Genomic DNA, 25,047 nt, shown 5'->3' with positions numbered 1-25,047 from the left:
ATGCTTCCATTCTTGCTGACTCTTCTAGCCCCCAAGGGCCGGTTTGAAATATTCTTTCAAACTGGGACTTAATAATATAAATCTTGATGCTTTGAAATTTGCTGATGTAGCCCCCAAGGGCCGGTTCAACTTAGCATAGTTAAACCGGTACTTTAAGTAATTGAAAACTGCCGCATCAGAATATGTATGATCAAATAGCCATTAGCCCCCAAGTGCCAAGTTGAATACTTGTATTGATCTTGGGACTTTGTAAGCAATTGAAAGATGAAGATCGAATATGCATTAGCCCCCAAGTGCTAAGCGCATAACTTGTTATGTGGTTGGTACTTGAATCCTTCTACCGATTTGTTGAAACATATATCTGTATGCATGCAGGCGGAGCTGAAGACGAAAGAAAACCAAGTCATCAATCTTCAAGAAAACCTGAAAACCCAACAGGCTAAAACCTCCAAAGCAAAAGAGGAATTGGCCAGTGCTTTAAGCGCCATGGAACAACTTAAGGAGAACTTCAAGAAGAAACGGGCGGATTGGGCCACTGAAAAGTCCGCTTTGATCAAACGAGCGGAGGATGCCGAGGCTGCACTAAAACCAGTGATGGATGAACTGACCAGCATAAAGCGGCACGTTCATGCCATGACCACTGCTATCTTTGGTAAGCCAGCTTGCCTTCTGAATTGGCTCTGCCTTCTTACAGAGTTGCCGGTTTATTAACCCTTTATGGTATTTCAGGGACACGCATTGGTCACTTGGGGTCAGATGTGCGGAAGAAATTGAAAGCCGCCTATACATTGGTTGAACAATTGTATACTGGTGCCCAGCGGATCATCTGTACCACGTCTCATAATAAACCGGCGCCCACTTTGATTCAAGATACTCTGATGAAACTGTCAGTGCTTCCTGCCCTGGTTGAAGAGCTGAAGAAATCTGCTGCTTGAACCGGTGCAATCAATGCCTTAATCTGGGCAAAAGCTTGGGTGCCAGATTTTGATCCTATTGAAGCGGCTCAGGGCTATCCCAGTTTGAAGGAAGACGAGTCGGAATTTGGTGAAGCGGATCTGCGAGCAATAAACCGGGAGGTACGTCCACTAGCTTGTCAGTTGGCTGAGGAAGCAGACTTGTCTTATTATCAAGCGCAATATGACAGTCAAAACAAGTGAATAGCTGCACCAATCCATGAATCGGAAAATCTGATCCCTCCAATCCGTAAGCATACTTACGCTCCCGATATTGACCCGTCATTGCTGATCCATGATGAAGCTGTTTTTCAAGCATTAATGGGAATCGACTGGACAACTGTGGATTTCCAGCCACTGGGTAGAGAAATGGAAGCTGAAGCGGCGCAGGATGACCCACAACCATCAGGCCAGGCTGGTGGCCAAGCTTGAATCGGAAGCCGGTTTTAAAACTGCTTCTCCTTTGTGAAAAACAATTATATTATTATGGGCACCATGTTGCCTTGTAATAGGCTAGCTGATACCTTTGATGTTGATATGCCTTCGTGCACAACTTGTTCTTCCTGTGGTAGTGAACTTTCCAAAACACTTTCTGAAATAAGAAATTCATCAAGTGCCACCGCGGTTATACCGTCAGGCGGAATATGATGTCTATATATATGAAAACAAAACATCCAAAACAAAATTTCAAGTATATGATCAAATTTTTGAGATACATAATACCTGCCATCGTTGAGTGTGAAGTTGGCTTGGCCAACCTTGAAGCGGAGTTTTGCAAACCCACACTGTTGGAGGAGATAACAGCTCCTGTATATATACATGACGCTGGTTTACCATGTAAACCATGCCGGGTTATAATAAACACCGTGTTACTCCATAAGAGGATGTTAACAACAAAGATCAAACCAGACAAATAGTCTCCGGATTGACGTGAACTGTGTTCCGTCAATTGATTGGTTTAAAAAGCTTTGTTGGTTTAAAAAACACAATGAAAAGCAAAAACCCCCCCTTCAAAGAAAAGTGTGAAGCAAAAGCAACGACAAAACCATTTGCTAAAAAAGGTTTATTTAAGCTGATCAAATGGCGTTACCATGGCCAAACACGACCAAGCTCCCGTTAGGTGTAACTATGGTTCTAGTCAGCCAGGTCCCCAAATGAAACCGTGGCATTTATGCCGACCAAATGGCATGGTCATGGTTCGGGTTCGACCAAGCCCCCAAGTGATTCTGTGGCCTTAGGCCGATCAAGAGGCATGACTGGTTCAGACATGACCAAGTCCCCAAGTGATCTGGTGGCTCTCGCCTATCAAGAGGCATGGTATTGGTTCGGACACGACCAATCCTCCAAGTGATATAACACGATGCTTTTAGCAAAGCGAACTCAAGGGGTAAACCGGAGGCCACTTTAGAGCAACTCTGTGTAACCTCACATGATGTAAAAGAACAGATACCCCGCTTTAGCTGAGGTTCCGGTTTACTATATTTAATCATAATATATACATTGTCGTAATATGTACATAAGTATAGCCAATGGCTCAGGTATAGTAAGGCCGAAGATGAGCTATATTCCACGGCCTGTTAGTCTCCTCCTCTTATGCATGTGAGTCCTTATGCTCTCGAATATCGATCAGATAGTACGACCCATTGTGCAGATTCTTGCTGACCACGAAAGGCCCCTCCCAAGGTGGGGATAGCTTATGCATATCAGTCTGATCTTGGATGAGCCAAAGCACCAAATATCCTTCCTGAAAGGTTCTGGTTCTGACCCGGCGACTGTGATAACAACGAAGATCCTGCTGGTAAATCGCCGATCGGGCGGCTGCGATGTCACGCTCTTCATCCAACCGGTCCAAAGCATCTTGCCATGCTGTCTCGTTGTCCGCTTCAATATAAGCCGTGACACGAGGTGAATCATGACGGATATCACTGGGGAGAACCGCCTCCGCTCCATAAACCATGAAGAACGGTGTGTATCATGTTGATCTGTTGGGTGTTGTATTGATGCTCCATAACACAGATGATAATTCTTCTACCCAACAACCCAGCGTTCTCTGCAAAGGAACAATGAGCCGGGGCTTGATGCCTCTCAAGATCTCTTGATTGGCTCTTTTTGCTTGACCATTGGACTGTGGATGTGCCACTGATGAAACGTCGAGCCGGATGTGCTCCCGTTCGCAGAACTCCTTCATAGCACCTTTGGACAAATTGGTACCATTATCTGTGATAATACTGTGCGGAAAGCCAAACCGGAAAATCACCTTTTTGATGAACTGAACCGCCGTGGCCGCATTACACTTGCTAACAGGTTCTGCCTCCACCCACTTTGTAAACTTGTCAACCGCCACCAGGAGGTGGGTCTTCTTATCTTTGGATCTTTTGAAAGGCCCAACCATATCCAGCCCTCAAGTCGCAAACGGCCAAGTAATTGGAATCATTCTCAATTCTTGAGCCAGTACATGAGCACGCCTTGAAAACCTTTGGCAACCATCACATCGTCTGACCAGATCCTCCGCATCAGCATGAGCAGTTAACCAATAAAAACCATGGCGAAACGCTTTAGCCACCAGAGACTTTGAACCGGCGTGGTGACCACAATCTCCTTCATGGATCTCACGCAAAATTTCACGGCCTTCTTCAGGAGACACGCAGCGTTGAAAAGCTCCTGATATACTGCAATGATGCAACTCGCCGTTGATGATAGCCATGGACTTGGATCGCCGGATTATCTGCCGGGCTAGAATCTCATCCTCTGGCAACTCACCCCAGTTCTTGTACGCCAGGTAAGGAAGCGTCCAATCTGGAATAACATGAAGAGCCGCCACCAATTGAGCCTCCGGATCAGGAATAGCCAAATCCTCTTCACCAGGGATCTTGACCGACGGGTTGTGCAGCACATCCAGAAAAACATTGGGTGGGACCGGTTTGCGCTGAGAGCCCAGCCGGCTTAAAGTGTCTGCCGCTTCATTTTTTCGCCGGTCCACGTGGTCCACCTGATAGCCTTTGAAATAACCTGCGACAGTATCCACCTCACGACGATATGCTGCCATGAGTGGGTCCTTGGAGTCCCAAGTGCAAGATACTTGCTGAGTCACAAGGTCCGAGTCATCGAAGCACTTAACTCGACTTAGATTCATCTCCTTAGCCATCCAGAGACCATGGAGCAAGGCTTCATATTCAGCTGCATTGTTAGTACACGAGAACATTAAATGGAGAACATAACAAAACTTATCACCTCGTGGGGAAGTTAATACGACTCCAGCCCCCGAGCCTTCCAACTGCCTGGATCCGTCAAAATGGATGGTCCAATACGTATGATCCGGCTTTTCTTCAGGTGCTTGCATTTCCGTCCAATCATTGATGAAATCAACAAGTGCTTGAGACTTAACCGCTGTCCGAGGCACATACTTCAAACCGTACGGCCCTAGCTCTATGGCCCACTTTGCAATCCGGCCAGTTGCTTCCCAGTTCTGGATGATATCTCCCAAAGGAGCAGAACTGACCACCGTAATGGAGTGCCCTTGGAAATATTGTTTAAGCTTCCGGCTTGCCATAAAAACTCCATACACCAGCTTCTGCGAATGCGGATACCTTTGCTTGGACTCAATGAGAACCTCGCTGATATAATAGACCGGACGTTGAACCGGATGCTCCTTACCTGCCTCCTTCCGCTCCACCACAATAGCTACACTGACCGCCCGAACATTAGCAGCAACATATAGCAGTAACGACTCCTTGTCAACGGGAGCGGCGAGCACAGGAGGATTGGCCAATTGCCGCTTTAAGTCCTCAGATGCTTCATCAGCAGTAGAACTCCAGACAAACTGATCCGTCTTTTTCAACATCTGATACAAAGGGATTGCCTTCTCACCCAGGCGACTGATAAACCGGCTTAGCGCAGCAATCCGGCCTGCCAGGCGTTAAACATCGTTGATACACTTCGGTTTAGCCAGGGAGGTGATAGCTGTGATCTTCTCTGGATTAGCCTCAATTCCCCTGTTGGACACTAGAAAACCCAATAGCTTACCCGCCGGTACACCAAAGACACACTTGTCCGGATTAAGCATCATCTCGTATGTTCTCAGGTTATCAAAGGTTTCCTTCAAATCATCAATCAGAGTCTCCTTCTCCCTGGATTTAACCACGATATCATCCACGTAAGCATGTACATTACGGCCAATCTGCTTGTGAAGACAATTTTGTACACACTGTTGGTAAGTTGCCTGGGCACTCTTGAGCCCAAAGGGCATAGACACATAGCAGAAGGCTCCAAAGGGAGTTATAAATGTTGTCTTCTCCTGGTCCTTAACTACCATTTTGATCTGATGATAGCCAGAATACACATCGAAAAAACTTAAACGCTCACAACCCGCCGTAGCATCAATAATTTGATCAATACGGGGGAGGGCAAAAGGATCTGCTGGACAAGCTTTATTAAGATCTGTGTAATCCACACACATGCGCCAGGTGCCATTTTTCTTGAGGACCAGCACCGGATTGGCAAGCCACTCGGGGTGAAAAACTTCAACAATAAAGCCACCTGCTAAGGGCCTGGCTACCTCTTCTCCAATCGCCTTGCGTCTTTCTTCGTTAAACCGGCGGAGGAACTGTTTCACCGGTTTATATTTAGGATCGACATTAAGTGTGTGCTCAGCGAGTTGCCTCGGTACACCTGGCATGTCGGAGGGCTTCCATGCAAAAATGTCCCGATTCTCACGGATGAACTCGATGAGCGCGCTTTCCTATTTTGAATCCAAGTTGGCACTGATGCTGAACTGCTTGGATGAATCGCCAGGTACGAAGTCAACAAGCTTAGTTTCTATTGCCGATTTGAACTTCAGGGCCGGATCATGCTCCGTAGTTGGCTTCTTCAACGGAGTCATGTCCGCCGGATCAACATTGTCTTTATAGTACTTCAACTCCTCGGTGGTACAAACCGACTCTGCATAAGCCGCATCTCCTTCCTCGCATTCCAAAGCGATTTTGCGGCTTCCGTGAACCGTTATTGTCCCCTTGTGACCCGGCATCTTGAGCTGCAAATACACATAACAGGGCCGAGCCATAAACTTGGCATATGCCGGTTGCCCAAATAGGGCATGATATGGACTTTGGATTTTCACCACTTCAAACGTCAATGTCTCCGACCTGGAATCATGATCATCCCCAAAGGCCACTTCCAGAGCTATCTTACCAACGGGATATGCTGATCTGCCAGGCACTACACCGTGGAATACTGTATTAGACGGTTTGAGATTCTTATCTGTTAGTCCCATACGACGGAAGGTCTCATAGTACAGGATGTTAATGCTGCTCCCTCCATCCATGAGCACCTTGGTGAACTTATAACCTCCCACCTGAGGCGCCACCACCAGAGCCAACTGACCCGGATTATCGACCTGGGCTGGGTGATCCTCTCTGCTCCATATGATTGGCTGTTCAGACCAACGTAGATAACGGGGTATGGCCGGTTCAACAGAGTTGACTGCCCGCCTCTGAACCTTCCGGTCTCGCTTGTCCAAGATAGTGGTAAAGACATGGTACTGCCCACTACTCAACCGCTTTGGGTTGCTCTGGTAACCTGACTGTTGCTGCTGTTGGTTGTAACCACCCTGGTTGTTCTGACTATTTTGACCATTATGCCCGCCCGGATTACCATTAAATCCTGAACCGGCACTTCCTCCACCGTAACCCGGCCCAGACCCTGAGCCACCGCCAGATTCATGATCATACCGGAAATTATTAGAATTCTTGAACTCCTGTATAATAAAGCAATCCTTCCAAAGGTGGTTTGCTGGCTCCTCCTTCGTCCCATGTCTTGGATAGGGCTGGCTTAGCAAATAGTTTAGGCGGTTTGGGTTAGGGTTGGGTGCTCCATTACGATTTTTCGGCCTACCCTTGCGTCGCTGGCCATTGTCCTGTGCATTGGTATTAGCCACGAAGTCCATGTTACCATCCGCTTTACGCTTGCCTCCTCCGCCATTGCCTACCCAGTGATGCTGCTGACCTTTGGAGCTGCTGTTCTTCTTCCCTTTCCCTGTCTTGTCATCATCAGATTCGGGATCCTTGGTACTATCAGAATCAGCATATTTCACCAAAGCGGCCATGAGGGTCCCCATGTCGGTGCAATGACGCTTCATCCGTCCCAATTTCAACTTCAGGGGCCCAAACCGGCAGTTGCCTTCTAGGGTTAATACTGCGGTGTCAGCGTTGATGCGGTCTGAGGAGTGCAACACTTGTGAAACCCGGCGCACCCAATGATTCGTTGATTCTCCTTCCTCCTGGAGACATGCAGCTAAGTCCACTATCGACATAGGCTGTTTACAGGTATCCTTGAAATTGCTGATAAACCGGGCTCGTAATTGGGCCCATGAACTGATAGAATTAGCTGGCAAGCTTTTTAACCAAGTACGGGCCGTTCCTTCAAGCATCATGGTGAAGTATTTCGCACACGCCGTGTCATCCACATCAAGCATCTCCATGGCCATCTCATAGGTCTCCACCCATGTCTCTGGAGGTTGATCTGCCGTGTAATTTGGTACCTTGCGCGGGCCTTTGAAATCCTTGGGCAGGCGCACGTTGCGTAAAGTGGGGATAAGGCAAGGCACCCCCAAAGAACTAGAAGTAACACCAGGTTCGATCGAGATGGTTGGACGAACCGGTGTGAGCTGCCGAGCCTGACGCTGTGCGGCTAACTCGGCCTCCCTGCGCGCTCGGGCCCGGTTCACCATTTCCTGAGCGTCATCAGCACCACCCGTCGGGTTGTTGCCACGGGGTGCTCCACGTTGTTCATTACTCGACACTGCTGGTTCATCCATATGTCTGCTATAGCTCCAGCTTGGACGGGGGGTCGAGTGGATCCGGTCGCGGCTGTACGAGTACGCTTCCTGTTGGGCCAAAGTTGTCCTCAGAAGTTCCTTGACCCGTCGCGTCTCTACTGCCTGCGGTGAGTCACCTTCAATTGGAATGGCCTCCAGCCGTGCAGCAGCGGCAACAAGATTGTCCATTGGGTTGGAGTAGTGACCCGGAGGTGTTAAAGCATCCTGAGGTATAACGGTGTTTTGACGAGGCGGGTCCATCTGACGAGGCTGAACCGGTGCACCGGTCCTAGGGGCTTCTGCCCGGTTCCCCTCCAGCAGATTGCCGGCTCTTGGTCCTGGAGTGTTGAAAAGGTCTCTGGCCTCGAAAACTGGAGGTAAGCGGGATCGGTGCTTCCTCCTCATGACTTCATGCGACGCGCTCTGGTCCAACATAAGCCTGTAGGCCTGTGCGTCTAAAGCGGCCCGCTCTGCGGCCATCCTGGTGTCCTCAGCCGCCAGATCCGCCTTGGCATGGGTGATCTGTTCCTTTACCTTTGCAATCTCCGTGTTGTGAACATCCTGATCTGGCGGATTAACTTCCGCCATAAGCACAGCCAACGCATCAAATAGTTCTGATAGAACCTGAGCCGGCGGGCGCACAGGGCCTCCTGCCCCGGTAGCCGTCACCGCTACTGAACCGGAGATCGTTGCCGCGGCTGTCGAAGAATGAAGTGTTGCTTGTGTTCCGGTCATGAATATTCCAACCCGGTTGGGCAGATCAGAGGGGTCCGGAATACTGTCACCATCGGAACAGCTCCCAATCCGGCCATCTTGTAGCTGATAAAGAGATTCGGTTTCTCCGATCGAAGATTCGTCACCGGAACAAACGACAGTCGCCCCGCGAAACTCCGATCCGTCCTCATAACTTCCTCCATGGATGACTCCCACGAAGGCACGCTTCATGGCCGGTTTAACCCGGGCGGATTGCGCACGCTGAGCCGTCTCGACGAGGTCGGTGCAGATGTCCGGCTCAGGGCCCGGTTCACCGATCTTGCCAATGAAAACGTGAATGCTACCAAAGGGGACCCGGTACCCGTACTCAATTGAGCCGGCCTCAGGGCCCCAGCCTGCATCGTCGATGTAGAGCTTGCCGCGACGACTCTTAGTCATCCGGCCTACTGCGTAGCCCTCGAGTCCTTCAAAGCGGCCCTCCAAGAACCGGAAACCATCGTGTGATAGCCCCATGGTGGGCGCCAACTGTCGTGGTTTTGTCACGGCAGATGTCCTAGAGAAAGGACTTAGTCGTGGAGCCATCGCGACGGGTTAGCTTGAAGGGGTTAAAGCGGACACAAGGACGCAAGAGAGTTTATACTAGTTCGGCCCCTTCGATGAAGGTAAAAGCCTACGTCTAGTTGTGATGGAATTGATGGGGTTTCAATGACTAGGGAGCAAACAAGCTTCGCCTATGTCTTGAGTTGTTGTCTGTTCTCTGAACCGCTGCCGGGTCGTCCCCTTATATACACGGGTGACGCCCGTCGGTTCATAGATTCCCAATACCGGCTCATAGATGTGTCCGGTTTGGTCTCTACCTATTCCTAACTTACAATACAAGTTACATACCAACGCCGGTTTACGGCTACAGGCCTTAAACCGACCATGGGCCTTGAGCTCTCATATGCCTTCTTGGGCTTTAACATAATTAACTATTGATGAAGTTAACCCGGCCCAGATAGGCCGGTTTACGCCCAGTAGTAATATCCCCAACAGTACCTCAAGGGCTCAAAGAGAACAAGAGCTAGCTGGATTTCCTCTCTGAGACCACCCCTGAACTGGTATATCATGCTCTTCTCGTTAGGGACGTCCTGCTTAGCAAAGCGGGCAAGCTTCTGAAACAACTTGTTGTAGTCATAGACGGACAAAGAGCCTTGCTTCAGGTTGCGGAATTCCTCACGCTTGCTTTCAACCACGCTCTAAGGAATATGATGAGCTTTGAAGTCTTGACGGAATTCATCCTAGGTAATCACACGGCCTCCTCTAGAATCCTTGTACTGCTGGAACCATTCTGCAGCTTGGTCTTTGAGTTGGAAGGAAGCGAACTTGACAAAGTCCTCAGGCCTGACGATACTGCACTCGAAATGCTTGCATAAGTCCACGAGCCAATCGTCAGCATCAGTTGCCTCAACACAATTGCTGAAGGTCTTTGGCTGGTTAGCAAGGAACTGGTTGAGTGTAGCAAAGTGATTCTGATTGTTGCCTTGGTTGCCTTGGTTCGCTTGATTGCGCTCTTGAAGAATTTACATGATCAACTGCGTGTTTGCATTGGTAGCGGCCATCACAGCTTGCCATGCCTCCGGAGGAGGGGGAGGTGGTGGCGGATCCTGATTCTGATTCTGATTGCTGCTCTTAGCGGGAGCCATCCTGAAGAGGGTGACATCCGTTAGCACATTGATAGATAAAATTGAAGTTGAATCAAGCGGGTTGAAATTGCAACATATAGTCTTCACATCCGAACATAAGAACGAATGTATTCCACTTGAAATGGTCACATATCCATAAATTGAGAAGCCAGTTAGAATTTAGGTAGAGGAATAAATAAACAAGGTACGGAACAAGAACGAATACTCGGTAAGAAATCCCAATCTCAAACCAAATCTCCGTGGAAGAAGAACTAGAGCTACAAGAATTCCCACCTATGAAACTCCCGAACCTTTCTGGTTATGCAATCAGGTGTTGGGGATACAGGGGAAGCATAATATCTCACCCAAATCTAGCAAATCCTACATCCAGCTGTATCCATCCTTCAACACATAACCGAGAAAAACTTCGGAAACCATCTACCTCAACCTTCGAAAAGCATCCGTTATACAAGTTATGGCAATACTCCCGAACTCCCGCCCCAGTACTGGGTGGCGTCGAGGTTATCTCACCAACAACTGCATAAAAGAGATTTTCGATGTCGACGTACTAAACTCAGGTATTCCAGAACTGCAACGATAAAATTGTGACGACAACAGCTCGGAGCTCAACTCCCCGGGACACTGCCACAACCCCTAAATGACAGGAGGCACCAAGAACAATGTTCTCGTCACAAAACCATCGGAACGATTCCAAGATACCCGTGTGATCCTAATTTTTTTTGTGAAATTTGAGAAGAGAAGAGTCAAAACTCTACGTCAGGATGCCTTACTAGAGCGATGAGGGGACTGGGGAGTAAAAAGAATTCCTAAACTCTCTGATATATAATTCCTAAATGACTCAAAACATTTTTCTAGACTCAACAACAGCTGCTAAAAATGATCAAGCAGTGGGGGCTCCTAAGGTCAGGGAAGGCTCTGATTACCAACTTGTAATGCCCTCGATGCGGCTATATCTCCTACGTGTCGAAGAACGACTTAGAGGCATAACCGCATTGAAAGCAATGTCACAAGTAAGGCAATCTTCACAACATCCCATGTAATATAGATAATAAAAGGGAAGGTACATAGTTGGCTTACACTCGCCACGTCAAACAAAGTACATAAATAGCATTTCATCATTCAATCACTCATGGGCCGACTACGGTGCCAAAATAAAAGATCAACCCAACATGCGACACGGTCCCGATCGCCCCAACTGGGCACCACTACTGATCATCAGGGAAAGACACATAGTAACGACGGGAAGCTTCATCGAATTCCCACTTGAGCTCAACCGCATCATCTAGAACGGAGTCGTCTGGCCCTGCATCTGGTTTGGAAGTAATCTATGAGCCACAGGGACTCAACAATCTTGCACCCTCGCGATCAAGACTATTTAAGCTTATAGGTAAGGCAAGGTAATTATGTGGAGCTGCAGCAAGCGACTAGCATATATGGTGGCTAACCTGTTCGCAAAAGAGAGCGAGAAGAGAAGGCAAAGCACGAACGAATAACTAGAGAACAACCTGCGGCAAGCATTACTCCAACATCGTGTTCGCTTCCCGGACTCCGCCGAGAAGAGACCATCACGGTAACACACACGGTTGATTCATTTTAATTAAGTTAAGGTTCAAGATATCTACAACCAGACATTAGCAAATTCCCATCTGCCCATAACCGCGGGCACGGCTTTCGAAAGTTCAAATCCCTGCAGGGGAGTCCCAACTTAGCCCATGACAAGCTCTCACGGTCAACGAAGGATATACCTTCTCCAGAGACATTCCGATCAGACTCGGCATCCCGGTTCTACAAGACATTTCGACAAGTTAAAACAAATCCAGCAACACCACCCAGATGTACCAACAAATACCGATAGGAGCTGCACATATCTCATTCTCAGGGCACACCGGATGAGCAAGACGTCGGGTAGGCCAGCCCAGAGTTGCCCCTGGTAGCCCCGGACTTCGCTCGGTTGGACCAACACTCAGAGGAGCACTCACCCGGGGGGTAAAATAAGATGACCCTTGAGTCTGCGAAACCCAAGGGAAAAGGCTAGGTGGAAAATGGTAAAACCAATGTTGGGCATTGCTGGAAGAGCTTTATTCAAGGCGAACTGTCAAGGGGTTCCCATTATCACCCAACCGCGTAAGGAACGCAAAATCCGGGAACATAGCACCGATATGACGGAAACTAGGGCGGCAAGAGTGGAACAAAACACTAGGCGGGAGGCCGAGCCTTCCACCCTTTACCAAGTATATAGATGCATTAAGATAACAAGATAATATAATGATATCCCAACAAGTAAATAATGTTCCAACAAGGAACAGTGTCCAATCTTCACCTACAACTAGCAACGCTATAAGAGGGGCTGAGCAAAGCGGTAACTTAGCCAATCAACGGTTTGCTAGGACATGGTGGGTTAGAGGTTTGACATGGCAATTTGGGAGGCATGATAAGCAAGTGGTAGGCATCGTAGCATAGGCATAGCAAAAGAGCGAGCATCTAGCAAAGCAAAGATAGAAGTGATTTCGAGGGTATGATCATCTTGCCTGCAAAGTTGTCAGAGTTGACTGGATCCTCGAAAGCAAACTCAATGGGCTCCTCGTTAACGAACTCGTCTCCCGGCTCTACCCAAACAAGACAAACATGCAAAAAAGGACAGAATCAACCACGTGCAAAGCTCAAACAACATGATGCAAACATGGTATGCTATGCGGGATGCGATATGTGATGCATATGCAAGATTTGACAAGGAATGAATGAACCTGGCCTCAACTTGGAAATCCAAGTGTGCCAATGGAAAGGTGAGGTGATTTCGGTTGAAATCGATATAAAGGTCACCGGAATCGGAGACACGGTTTGGAAATGGCAAGCAACTCAAATATGGCAACGGTCTGCGATAAACAACAAGTAGCCATCTAAATGCAACAAGATGAACATGCTACAGCACCCAAACATGACAACAAAATACATGGCAGGGATCCATTTATAATGCTTAACAAAAGATGAACACTGAGCTACGGCCAATTCATCCATTAACAGGTTCAAACAAGCATGGCAAAAGTGCAATTGGTAAACAGGTTTCAGACTTAGTGAAATTAACACTTGTCTGGAATTTCAGATCAGGTAGCACACTTTGGAGCATGAAAACTAGATGCTACAGGAACTTAACATGGCAAAGCAAGGCATGGCATGGAGCTACTCAAAGAGCTTAACAAAAGTCCCTTAGTGACCTTGAGCCAAAAGGAATCAGAAAATACAATTGAAGCATGTGAACATGGCAAAAACATAATCAGATCACAGACTTAGTGAAAAACTGGAGCATGCAAATCAGATATCAAGTAGGCATGTTTACGAGCTCGATGCACTCACTACAGAGCAAGGCATGACAAACTAAGCATACACCCATCAAGAATACACATTATACAAGCTAGACATGGTAAGAACAACAACATAGCATGCACGGATCAACTACAACATCCTCGGCAAAATCTCTAACAAGTAGACAATCTGCCCAGATTCACGAAATAGCAAAAGTAGAGCTCGATTGACTCAAGCTAGGGTGCTCCATAATTGCAAACAAATGCATGGATGGATAGAGCACTACAATATTGACAAAACATCCTTACTGATCATCCTCAAAAGAGGCACGGATCACTAGGAAACAACTTGAACATATGGCATATTGATAAAAACAGATCAAGGACTTAGTGGAATGGCTAAGTCCCTGAAATCAGCATTAGTGAATGCACCACTTTGCAAGCTTGTGCTAGTCACCACACACATCACAAAAATACACGGATGACACCTCTGGAAAGATGGCAAAACATATGACAAAACACATGTAGAGCTCATGGGCATATCATGCACACAATAATCATGGCAAAAATAACAAATAGCTATTTGGAGCAGCAGATCTGACAATTATCTCAAATAGCACTCTTCCAACAGCATTTCGGGCATCAAGATGAACTCAAATGAAAATGATGCAATGAGATGAAATGATGTACTCTCTGGGTCGAACATTTTGATATGCTACACGCCCAAAACGGAGCTACGGATGCGGAGATATAGCCGGTCAAAGTATGCAAAATAATATGAAGAGAGGGGAGGAGGTCAACCCAGATCTAGGGTTCGCACGTGCCCCGAGGTTGGCTCCGAGCTCGCCGGAGTCTTGCCGGCGTCGATGGGTGTGCGGCGGCCGGAGTGGAGGGAGGAAGAGGAGGCTGGCCGGCTCGGGGCTTGCCGGAGCGGCGGAGACGGGCGCCGGGCCTCCAGGCGGCGTGGCGGCGCGAGGACGAGGCGGCGGTGGTGCGTGGAGGCCGAGGCGACGAGGTGACGGCGGGCGGCGAGGCGGACCGCGACCGCGTGGCGCCGGAGTGGAGGATGGCGGCGGCGCGTCGTCGGAAGCGGTGGAGACGAAGGCGGGCGCGGGCGGCGCGGCACTAGGCCGGGAGGGCCCCGCCTGGGCCCCGGCGGGCCAGCGCGGCGATGTGGGCACGCGGGCGGCGGGCGAACCAGGCGATGACACGTGGCAGCGGCGGGCGGACCGGACACGTCCGACCTGCGGAAATTTGTCCGGCGGCGGCGGATGGAGTGGATCTAGGGTTTTCAGGAGAGGGGAAACGAGAATTTCGGAGGGGGGTATATTTATAGGCATAGGGGAAGCTAGGAGAGTCCAAATGAGGTGCGGTTTGCGGCCACGCGATCGTGATCGAACGCTCTAGATGATGGAGAGGGTTTTGGTGGGTTTTGGGCCAAACTGGAAGGGTGTTGGGCTGCAACACACACGAGGCCTTTTCGGTCCCTCGGTTAACCGTTGGAGCATCAAACGAAGTCCAAATGGTACGAAACTTGACAGGCGGTCTACCGGTAGTAAACCAAGGCCGCTTGGCAAGTCTCGGTCCAATTCGGAAATGTTTAATCCCCGCACACGAAAGAAAGGTAGAGATGACCACCGGAGGATAACGGAGCGCCGGAATGCAAAACAGACAACGGGGAAAATGCTCGGATGCATGAGACGAACACGTATGCAAATGCAATGCACATGATGACATGATATGAGATGCATGAGAAAAACAACAACTCACTAAGACAAAAACCCGAACCCGAGGAAAAAAATAACTTAACGCCGGAAACGGCAAGAGTTGGATTACATATTAGGTAAATCATATCCGAGGTGTTACAACACTCCACCACTACGAAAGGATCTCATCCCGAGATCTAGGACTGGAAGAACGCCGGGTACTCAGAACGGAGGTGATCCTCGCGTTCCCAGGTGGCTTCACGGTCGGAATGGTGTGACCACTTGACTTTGAGGAATTTGATTGACTTATTGCAAGTCTTGCGTTCAGTCTCTTCAAGAATTGCCATGGGGTGCTCACGATAAGAGAGATCTTCTTGGAGATCAATGTCTTCGAAGTTGACAGTGCGTTCAGGAGTCTTGAAGCACTTGTGGAGCTGAGAGACATGAAACACGTCGTGCACATTTGCAAAGTTTGAAGGAAGCTCGAGTTGATAGGCGAGATCGCCTCTCTTGCTGACGATCTTGAAAGGTCCCACGTATCTAGGGGCAAGCTTCCCTTTGATACCGAAGCGACGAGTACCTTTCATTGGAGAGACGCGGAGAAAACACTGAGACAAAAACCCGAACCCGAGGAAAAAAATAACTTAACGCCAGAAACGGCAAGAGTTGGATTACATATTAGGTAAATCATATCCGGGGTGTTACAGTTTTTCTGCCGCCTCACCTGAGTCAGCACGCGCTCGCCAGCCTGTAGCTGTCGCACAACGTGCTGGTTCTCCGGATTTCCTCCGGATTCATCTGCAACATCTATTGTTAGATCTGCAGCCACGCCACACACTATATGGTAACCATCATTCTTTAAAGTGAATATTACCAGCGAGAGACTTTTTCGGTTCCTGCAATGCGGCAACAGTGGCCCGCAGTTGGGTCTTGCATTCCTCCAGCTCCTGTGACAGCCTATTATTCTTCTCTGTAAGAACCTGCACAATAAAGATGATTCTTAAATCAGTTCTGCTAACTGTTTCAAGTCTCAGGGGCTACTGATACATATAAATCATCAGATTTACTCACCCGTGCATCCTTTACATACTGATCCATGGCTCTGGCTAGACCATCTTGAGCAGCACGGAGGTACGCCTCTCCAGAATTGAAGGCATCAAATGCCTTTGGTGAGAAACAAGCGTCACGGAGTACGGCCTGGCGACGCCTATGATTCATGGCGCTTTCCACTTCTGAGTTTGTAGCGGATAATCTATCCACATCCTCTATAGGGGGATTATCCGGCGCCTGCCCCATATCGGCTTCTACCTCTATGTCCGGTTCTGGCGCCCGACTGGTGGAAGCGTGATTGGCAACATCGCCGGACATATTCCGGTGAGCGTTTTTTCTGTTAAAGAAACACGGGCGTCATTACATTTTGAGAAAGACGACAACCATGGAGCGGGGTTTTTTGTTATACCTTTGCGTCGGCGTCTTCGTCCTGACCGCCTTCCTTTTTGGCCTACCCGGCCTCGGTGCCTCTTATTGGCGAGTTGCTGCGGGTTCGGCAGGGCATCCCGAATGCCTTCCCTGTAAAAAATGCCATGTGTATATGGTGGGTGAAGTGTCTAAAAAAGGGGATCCTAGTTTTTGGAGTTGGGATATTTTGGTTTTTCTTACATGCGACGCAGGGAGCAGCCCGGGATAGTCGGTCGTAATGGCCACCATGGCGTCATTGCAGCTTAACTGATAGAACTGCCGGTCTATCAGCTCCACAAAGATAACCGGATCTTCTTCAAGTCCGGAGTCGAGGGCCCGGTCAGGGTCCTCTGGTTGTGGAGAGGGGCTGCTGACCTCCTTTATGGCTTTTCGCAGTTTCTGCCGCAAAGTGGCAAGGTGAATACTTACAGCAAAAAATGCGGGAAAAATGGGAGTAAGGGGATATAACTTACCCAGCTTGGAGGATTGTACATGGAGAATCCATCCCATGGCTTAATGCGGGTGAACTCCTCTTCCTCTCCCTTGAACAGTTCGGACAGAATTTTTGCTAAAGCAGCAGCATTGTCTGGACCCTTACGCCCGTAGCGGGTGGCATCATCCGCCCCGTTAAAACACCACAAGGGGTGCCCACGATATTGAAGTGGCTGCACTCCCCGCATTATGCAAATCGACATAACTTCGATTACTGTCAATCCTGATTGAGCCAGTGCTTTGATCCGGTTCATCAGATAGAGGACTTCTCCGTTGTCTTCCACCTGGGGGCTCCGTGGGCGCCAACTTCGGCGTTTCTTCAGAGGAGCATTGTTGAACTCAGGAAGACCCTGCCGAACAGGGTCCGGAAGGGGAACGTCCTCCATATAAAACCATTCTGAAGGCCAGTCTTCGGACGACTTCTTTGGGGTACCGGACAGGTATCCGGTATCGATGATGCGCCATATTTCGGCTCCGCCCACTTGATAAAGTGACCCCCTCTATGCGCGGGAGACGAGGCAAAATAGCCTTTTCCACAGCTCGAAGTGAGCCTCGCAGCCCAGGAACAACTCGCAGAGAGCAACATAGCCGGCGATATGTAGAATGGAGGCAAGGGTGAAATTGTGTAATTGGAGGCCGTAGAACTCTAGGAGCCTGCGGAGGAACGGATGAATCGGAAATTCGAGTCCCCTTAATGGATAGGGGACAAAGCATACCCGCTCCCCCGTAGAGGGGCTGGGGAAGCTCTCCGCTTGCTCCCCGCCATTGTAGGTGGCGAGCCCGGCTCGGACGAGCACCATATACGCCGGAGATAGAAATCCCTTGGTCTGCAGTTCGACCAAATGACTGTGTGGGACTGAACACCTCTCCCAATCACCGGTCTTAGGGCTACGGGGGCGGGAGGAGGAGCTGCGGAGGTCGGCCATGCTGGAATGGATCTTTCCGAAACGCACTCTGATGGATTCTCGCTAGGGGGAGGATGATATGGGTCGGATCTAAGAATCCCCATCCCTTTAATAGACAATTTATTTATCTGGCTAGGGGGGCGAATGTAAAAATGCCCTGGCGCCTCGTATTCATTTGACGCGTGGGAGATAGCCCTTATTGGGCACAGAAGCCAAGAGGTTCGACATTTATGGGGCCGGACACTGCTTACGAACACTTGAAAACTGGAGAAGAACCCGCCTTGCAATGCCGAAGACAATACTGCGCGCCGGACTCATCGTCATTGAAGCCTGCTTCGGGGGCTATTGAGGGAGTCCTGGCTTAGGGGGCATCCGGATAGCCGGATTATATCCTTCGGCCGGACTGTTGGATTATGAAGATACGAGATTGAAGACTTCGTCCCGTGTCCGGGTGGGACTCTACTTGGCGTGGAAGGCAAGCTAGGCAATACGGATATGTATATCTCCTCCTTTGTAACCGACCATGTGTAACCCTAGCCCCCTCCGGTGTCTATATAAACCGGAGGGTTTTAGTCCGTAGGACAACATACAATCATACCATAGGCTAGCTTCTAGGGTTTAGCCTCTCCGATCTCGTGGTAGATCAACTCTTGTAATACCCATATCATCAAGAATAAATTAAGCAGGACGTAGGGTTTTACCTCCATCAAGGGGGCCCGAACCTGGGTAAAACATCGTGTTCCCTGCCTCCTGTTACCATCCGCCTTAGACGCAGAGTTTGGGACCCCCTACCTGAGATCCGCCGGTTTTGACACCGACATCACTCCTGTTGAGAAGGGAGGCAACACTTGACGGAATGGGAAGAACTTGAAAAGAGGGCACGACACTCCGGTTGAATGGATAAGCAAAGGAAAGAACATGATCTTTGACAAAAATGGGATGGTGGGTCGAAGCGTGCAACATCACAATGCCTCCGGAACAAAAGATAGAACAGACTGAAAGTAATGAAGAAGAAAACAACATCTTCTACCTCAAATGAATTTGAAAGCATCCTTCCATAGAGGATTGGACGGAGTTGTTGGGAAATGAACAATGAAAAGAATAAACTTGTTGTGGGCTTATTGAAAACATCCCAAAACTTGAGGCGAAATTCTGCCACTAACGAAAACAATAGATTGGATTGATATCAACAAGGAGACGAGAAACTTATTTCACTGGGAGGATAAATGAAGAACTTGGGTCATTTATAAGCACCATAAATAGCAACAATCCTTAGGGAAGGCTTAAGGTGAAATATGACACAAGATAACTCCAATGAAGAGATTGATGGGTTGCAAAGGATCTCATGAACGAATTGAAAATGATGGGTTCAAAATATGTCATTCCGAACAACTTGTGAATCATGAAACACGAAGGGAAATTGTCAAGAATGACATAACACCACCTCAAAAGATAAGGGAGAAGGGATTGAACTTTGAAATGCAAGATGAAGAATACTTGAACTCCTCTGAAAAGAATCTCGACGAACACTTCGAGAAGGAATTAAATCCTTGATGAACCATCATGTAGAGCCTCCATGAAGAACTCCAGTAATAAAAGAATGATCAAACGAAAGGGAAAGTTAAAAAGAACTCTGGGAGAAGCCTTGCAATGATTAGATGAAGCTTTGAAATGATGTAATTGAGAAAGCTTGGAACTCCGGGAAAGTATGAAGCACTTGAACCGAGAATTTACTCATCGTGAACAAACTCCAGAAGAAGGGATTAAACATTTGGATGAAACAAGAATAAGAATTGCGTTATGCATATCCTTCATCAATTTAAATTGATGACCAGCAACGGAATTGGCATACTACTTAATCTCGTACAAGGGATTAAGATAGATATAGTGTAAACTTGAGAAGGTATTGATGGAACTACCGATGGGATTTGGAAACAACGAATGAGTTAATGTGATAACGAAGGAAGATAAATCTTGAACGAACCACCATAAGAATTGAAAATAAAAGTAGCAAAGGCACAATTCACCGGGGAGAATTGGAAAACGAAAGATGATACTTGAGGGCATTTAGATACATGTGAACGAAGAGATCACGAGTTGATAAGAGAATACTTGAATGATGGGATATATTGGATAATGAGAGGGCCATGACAGAAGAAGTGTGTGGAATACAGAGATACAATTTATGACAACTTTTAAGGTGCCAAGATTCTATTAGTCAGAGAACCTTCGGTAGATCCCGGCACCGGTAAAAAGAGGTTTGCAGGTGCACCACCCCAGCTCTTCCTACTCCCGGGCCATCTCAAAGTCGAGGTAATAACACCAATGGTGCCTAAACTTGTCATTGATGTTCACTTTGGTGCCTAAACTTGAAAAATACACCAAACTGTTTCTATAACTTGGTAGTACGGTTCAAAGCACGTGAACACTTTTTACAAGAGGTAAATACACCGGGAGTCATAGAACTTGCACGGGACGTTCAGTTTGATGCATAAACTCGTAAAATACATGTTTTTGGTCATCTAACTTGTCCTCTCGTTCATATACGGTGCTTTCTATCGTATCCGGCCGTATCCCAGGCACACGTGACGTGCCAACGTTGTGGGGGCTCATTTTCACTGTTTTTTTAATCCTTGCATTTTATTTATTTATGCAGAAAATTCTCAAATAAAATTAAAACCAAACTTTTCTGATCCCTTGCATTTTATCTACGTGAACAATTCTCAAATGAAATTGAAAAGGCGGGTACATGCTGGGCTTCGAACTACTCGACAAACATGATGTTTGGTGATTAGTACGCACAGTTAGCTCCATATTATATGGATAGTACGAAGAAAGTAGAAATTTAAACAGGAAAAGCTGTGCAAAAAAGGGATAGCCCCGGTTCAAACCTATGACCTCCTGGCTAGCTCGCCGCATGTGCAATTATAGAGATATACACAATTTATCTTTTGCATTTTTTCTTTTTTCTATGTAAGAAAATAACTTATACTCTAGATAAACTTTTCAGACAAATCATTCAACTTTTCCCCGCAAAAAAATCATTAAAATTTTGTTTGAATTCGTATAATATTAAATTTGAAAAATCTAGATAGAAGAAATATAGTGCAGAATGAATGTACATGATTTTCTTAGACAAATAAACTACATTTTTGTTTAAATTCGAATAATTTTTAACTTAAACAATCTAGTGCAGAATGAATGCACGTATTTTTGGACAAATAGACAGAAATTGTGTTTGAATTCAAATAAATTTAATTTTTTAAATCTAGATAAAGGAAAATATAGGTCAGAATGCTTGTACGCAAATTCTTCGGACAAATAAACTATTTCTTCTGAATTCGAATAATTAAAATTTTAAAAATCTAGATAAAAGAAGATATATTGCAGAATAAATGTACACAAATTTCTTTGAGGCAAATTAGCGGGGTTTTTTTCGAATACGAATAATTTTAAAGTTGAAAATCTAGATAAATGAAATATAGTTCAGCTGAATTTTCCAAAAGAATTTTAAAATTTGAACAATTTTATATTTGAAAAAAAATTGATCGCTCAAACAGAATGATTCCACTCTCCGCGTGATAATGTGCATAAATTTCTATTACCCGCGTAGTTTTCTTAAATAGAGCAGGATTAATAACAACATACACACGAACATTTCCATGCATGAATATTTTTTTGAAATGCGAGAACATTTTTAAAATGCAACATACTTGCTTTAATTACACAAATATTTTTAAATTTTTATTTTTTTTTAAATATCACATACTTTTTTTACAACGTAGAACATTTTTGAAACGTCACAAACAACAAAATATAAGTTGTTTTCTTACATCATTTTATTCCTGTGGGAATTACACGAACATGTTTTTAGTTTTCGTTTATTGTTTTGTTGGGCTGAGCGAACATAGTATTAAAGAAAATTTTGTTTCTGAGTTTGATGTCAATTTATTCTTGGTCGAGTGGCTAGTGTAGTTATCTCTTAGTTTGGAGGACGTCCGTTCTAGTCCCCTGGCGCTATTTTATTCGTCTTTCTTGAAAGAAACTGTGTGCCTTGATGTGCGTAATTAAATAAAAATCAAAGATGCTTTTTGCAAAAGAAAGATAATGCATGGCTGACCCAACACCTCACCACTCACAGCCCCCGACATGTGGGCCGTATTCATGCTGACACAACACGTGAGCACAAGATACGGCTGGACACGAAAGAAGTGACCGTATCTGCACGCATAGGCAAGTTATGTGACCGCAATGATGTATTTTACAACTTTTAGCACCAAACTGAACATCATATGCAACTTTTAGTACCTCTTTTTACAACTAGAAATACATCTCCTAAAGGCATGAACACTTCATATACTACATGAATATTTTGTAATTTCTAAAATAATAAAAACAACTAACATGTGAAAAATGGGTGCACTAACTGCAGCCCATTTAACTCCACGATTGTGTCGGATATGTACAACGTTGCAGTACGTAAAAGACAACAAATTTACATGGGGCAATAGGTTGGCGCATGTCCTTTGTGGCGCACATGTTGCCGGTTCGAAACTCACCCGTGCAAATTTTTTTGTTTTTTCCGGTTGTGCACTGACAGGTGGGACCCGATGGTCATTGAGACGCACACTCTTCTTGCTAGTCTGTCCCGACACTGCAAGTGGGCCCCATGCCACGCTGGCATGTCTAGTCAACAATACATACATATCTAGACATGATTTGAACCATACTACCAAGTAGAAGCAGTTCGATGTATTTTTCAAGTTCAGGCATCAGAATGAACATCGATGGCAAATTTATGCACCACCAGTGTTATTACCTCCTCAAAGTCTCACTAAAAGTTACCAGTTTGCCTGGTTCTAACAATCAAGGGGCTGAGTTTTCCTAGTTTTGAAGATAAAATATCATTTCCTATTAAACTTTCCATAGAGTGGTTTTCTTATAAGCAAATAATAGTATATGATTCAGTCTTAATCAGTGGTTTTTGCCGCTTGGCACAAAGCCAGAGCCAGCTGCAAGTAGTACATTGTTCATCTGAAAAGGAGATTCCATTTGTCTGATGCCGCGTGCGTTTGTTGAAGTTCCTTGTTTTAATCACGCAACGCTATCATATCACTAATACCAAGTGAACACACATGGACTTGATTAGATTAATCCGCATGTTACCTCTATACGCATTGCATCAACCGTACCTAGCCTGGATTGCTCCGGGGATCCCATTCTCGAAGGCATCGCCATGGAGGGGTCGGTGAAGTGCGACGCCAACTACACGCCCCTCACGCCGCTGAGCTTCCTGGAGCGCGCCGCGCTCGTGTACGGGGCGCGCACGGCCGTCGTATTCGGCGAGAAGGAGTACTCGTGGCGCGACACGAGGGAGCGGTGCCTCGCCGGGGCGTCCGCGCTCGCGCGCCTCGGCGTCGGCCGCCGGGATGTGGTGGCGGTGCTGGCCGCGAACACGCCGGCCATGTACGAGCTGCACTTCAGCGTGCCGATGACTGGCGGTGTGCTGTGCACGCTCAACACCCGGCACGACGCGGCCATGGTGTCCGTCCTCCTGAACCACTCGGAGGCCAGAGTCTTCCTCGTCGAGTCGCAGTTCCTCGGCGTCGCACGCGACGCCCTGGCGCTCCTCGCTGACGCCGGAGGCAGCCTGCCTCTCCTCGTCACGATCGCCGACGGCGACGGCATCAGTAGCGATGGCGTGCCGGAGTACGAGGCCCTGCTGAGGAGCGCGCCGCGCGGCTTCGAGATCAGGTGGCCCGCCGACGAGTGCGACCCGATATCCCTCAACTACACGTCGGGGACGACGTCGCGGCCCAAGGGCGTCATCTACAGCCACCGCGGCGCCTACCTCAACACGCTGGCCACGGCGCTCGCCAACGAGATGCCGACCATGCCGGTGTACCTCTGGGCCGTGCCCATGTTCCACTGCAACGGCTGGTGTATGGTGTGGGCCACGGCGGCGCAGGGCGGCACCAGCGTCTGCATGGCCGGGAGCTTGGCTCCGAAGGCCGTCTTCGAGCAGATCGTGCGGCACAGGGTTACTAACATGGGCGGCGCGCCCACGGTGCTCAGCATGCTCGTGAACGCGCCGGCTTCGGAGCAGAGGCCGCTGCCGGTCAAGGTGCGCATCTCCACAGGCGGCGCGCCTCCGCCGCCGCACATACTGGCCAAGATGGATGAGCTCGGGTTCAACGTCGTCCATGGGTACGGCCTCACCGAGACGTACGGACCGGCGACGCTGTGCGTGTGGAAGCCAGAGTGGGACGCGCTGCCGGCCGCCGAGCGCGCGCAGATCAGGGCGCGGCAAGGCGTGCCGCACGTGATGCTGGAGGGCCTGGAAATCAAGGACCCGGCGACCATGGTGAGCGTGCCCTCCGACGGGCGCACCGTGGGCGAAGTCATGCTGCGAGGGAACACGGTGATGAGCGGGTACTACAAGGACCCGGCGGCCACGGCGGAGGCCATGAGCGGCGGGTGGCTGCGTTCAGGGGACCTCGGCGTGCGGCACCCCGACGGATACATCCAGCTCAAGGACCGGTCCAAGGACATCATCATATCGGGCGGCGAGAACATCAGCTCCATCGAGGTGGAGTCGGCGCTGTTCGGCCACCCCGCCGTGCTCGACGCGGCGGTGGTGGCCAGGCCGGACGAGCACTGGGGTGAGACGCCGTGCGCGTTCGTCACCCTCAAGGACGGAGCGAGCGCCACGGAGGCTGACATCATCGAATTCTGCCGGGCACGGCTGCCGCGCTACATGGCGCCCAAGACGGTGATCTTCGCCGAGCTGCCCAAGACTTCGACGGGCAAGACGCAGAAGTATCTGCTCCGTGACAAGGTCAGGGCCATGGGAATCCTGCCTAAGCTGACCACAAGCAAACTGTAGCATTTTCTATGAGTTCCAAAAAAGCATTGTCTTGTAACTTCTGTGTTACTGTTATATTGCTACCATCCCGAATTTGCTATGCCGCAAGTAATAATCGGTAAAAACATGTAGTTTCAGTCGAATAACGCCTTTGGTGCA

At 48.1% G+C, this 25,047-nt stretch overlaps 1 protein-coding gene across 1 annotated transcript; it reads left to right on the top strand.

The window, feature by feature from the left end:
• Positions 1 to 23,212: 23,212 nt before the first annotated feature.
• On the top strand, positions 23,213 to 25,047 carry LOC123108318 (butanoate--CoA ligase AAE1). The gene has a single exon (XM_044530135.1). The coding sequence runs from the start codon at positions 23,260 to 23,262 to the stop codon at positions 24,907 to 24,909; it is 1,650 nt and encodes a 549-aa protein (XP_044386070.1). The 5' UTR covers positions 23,213 to 23,259; the 3' UTR covers positions 24,910 to 25,047.

This window comes from Triticum aestivum, chromosome 5A, assembly GCF_018294505.1.
Source record: "Triticum aestivum cultivar Chinese Spring chromosome 5A, IWGSC CS RefSeq v2.1, whole genome shotgun sequence".
NCBI lineage: Eukaryota > Viridiplantae > Streptophyta > Magnoliopsida > Poales > Poaceae > Triticum > Triticum aestivum.
Note: the sequence above shows the minus strand (reverse complement) of the source record. Positions and strands in the feature narration are given on the sequence as shown.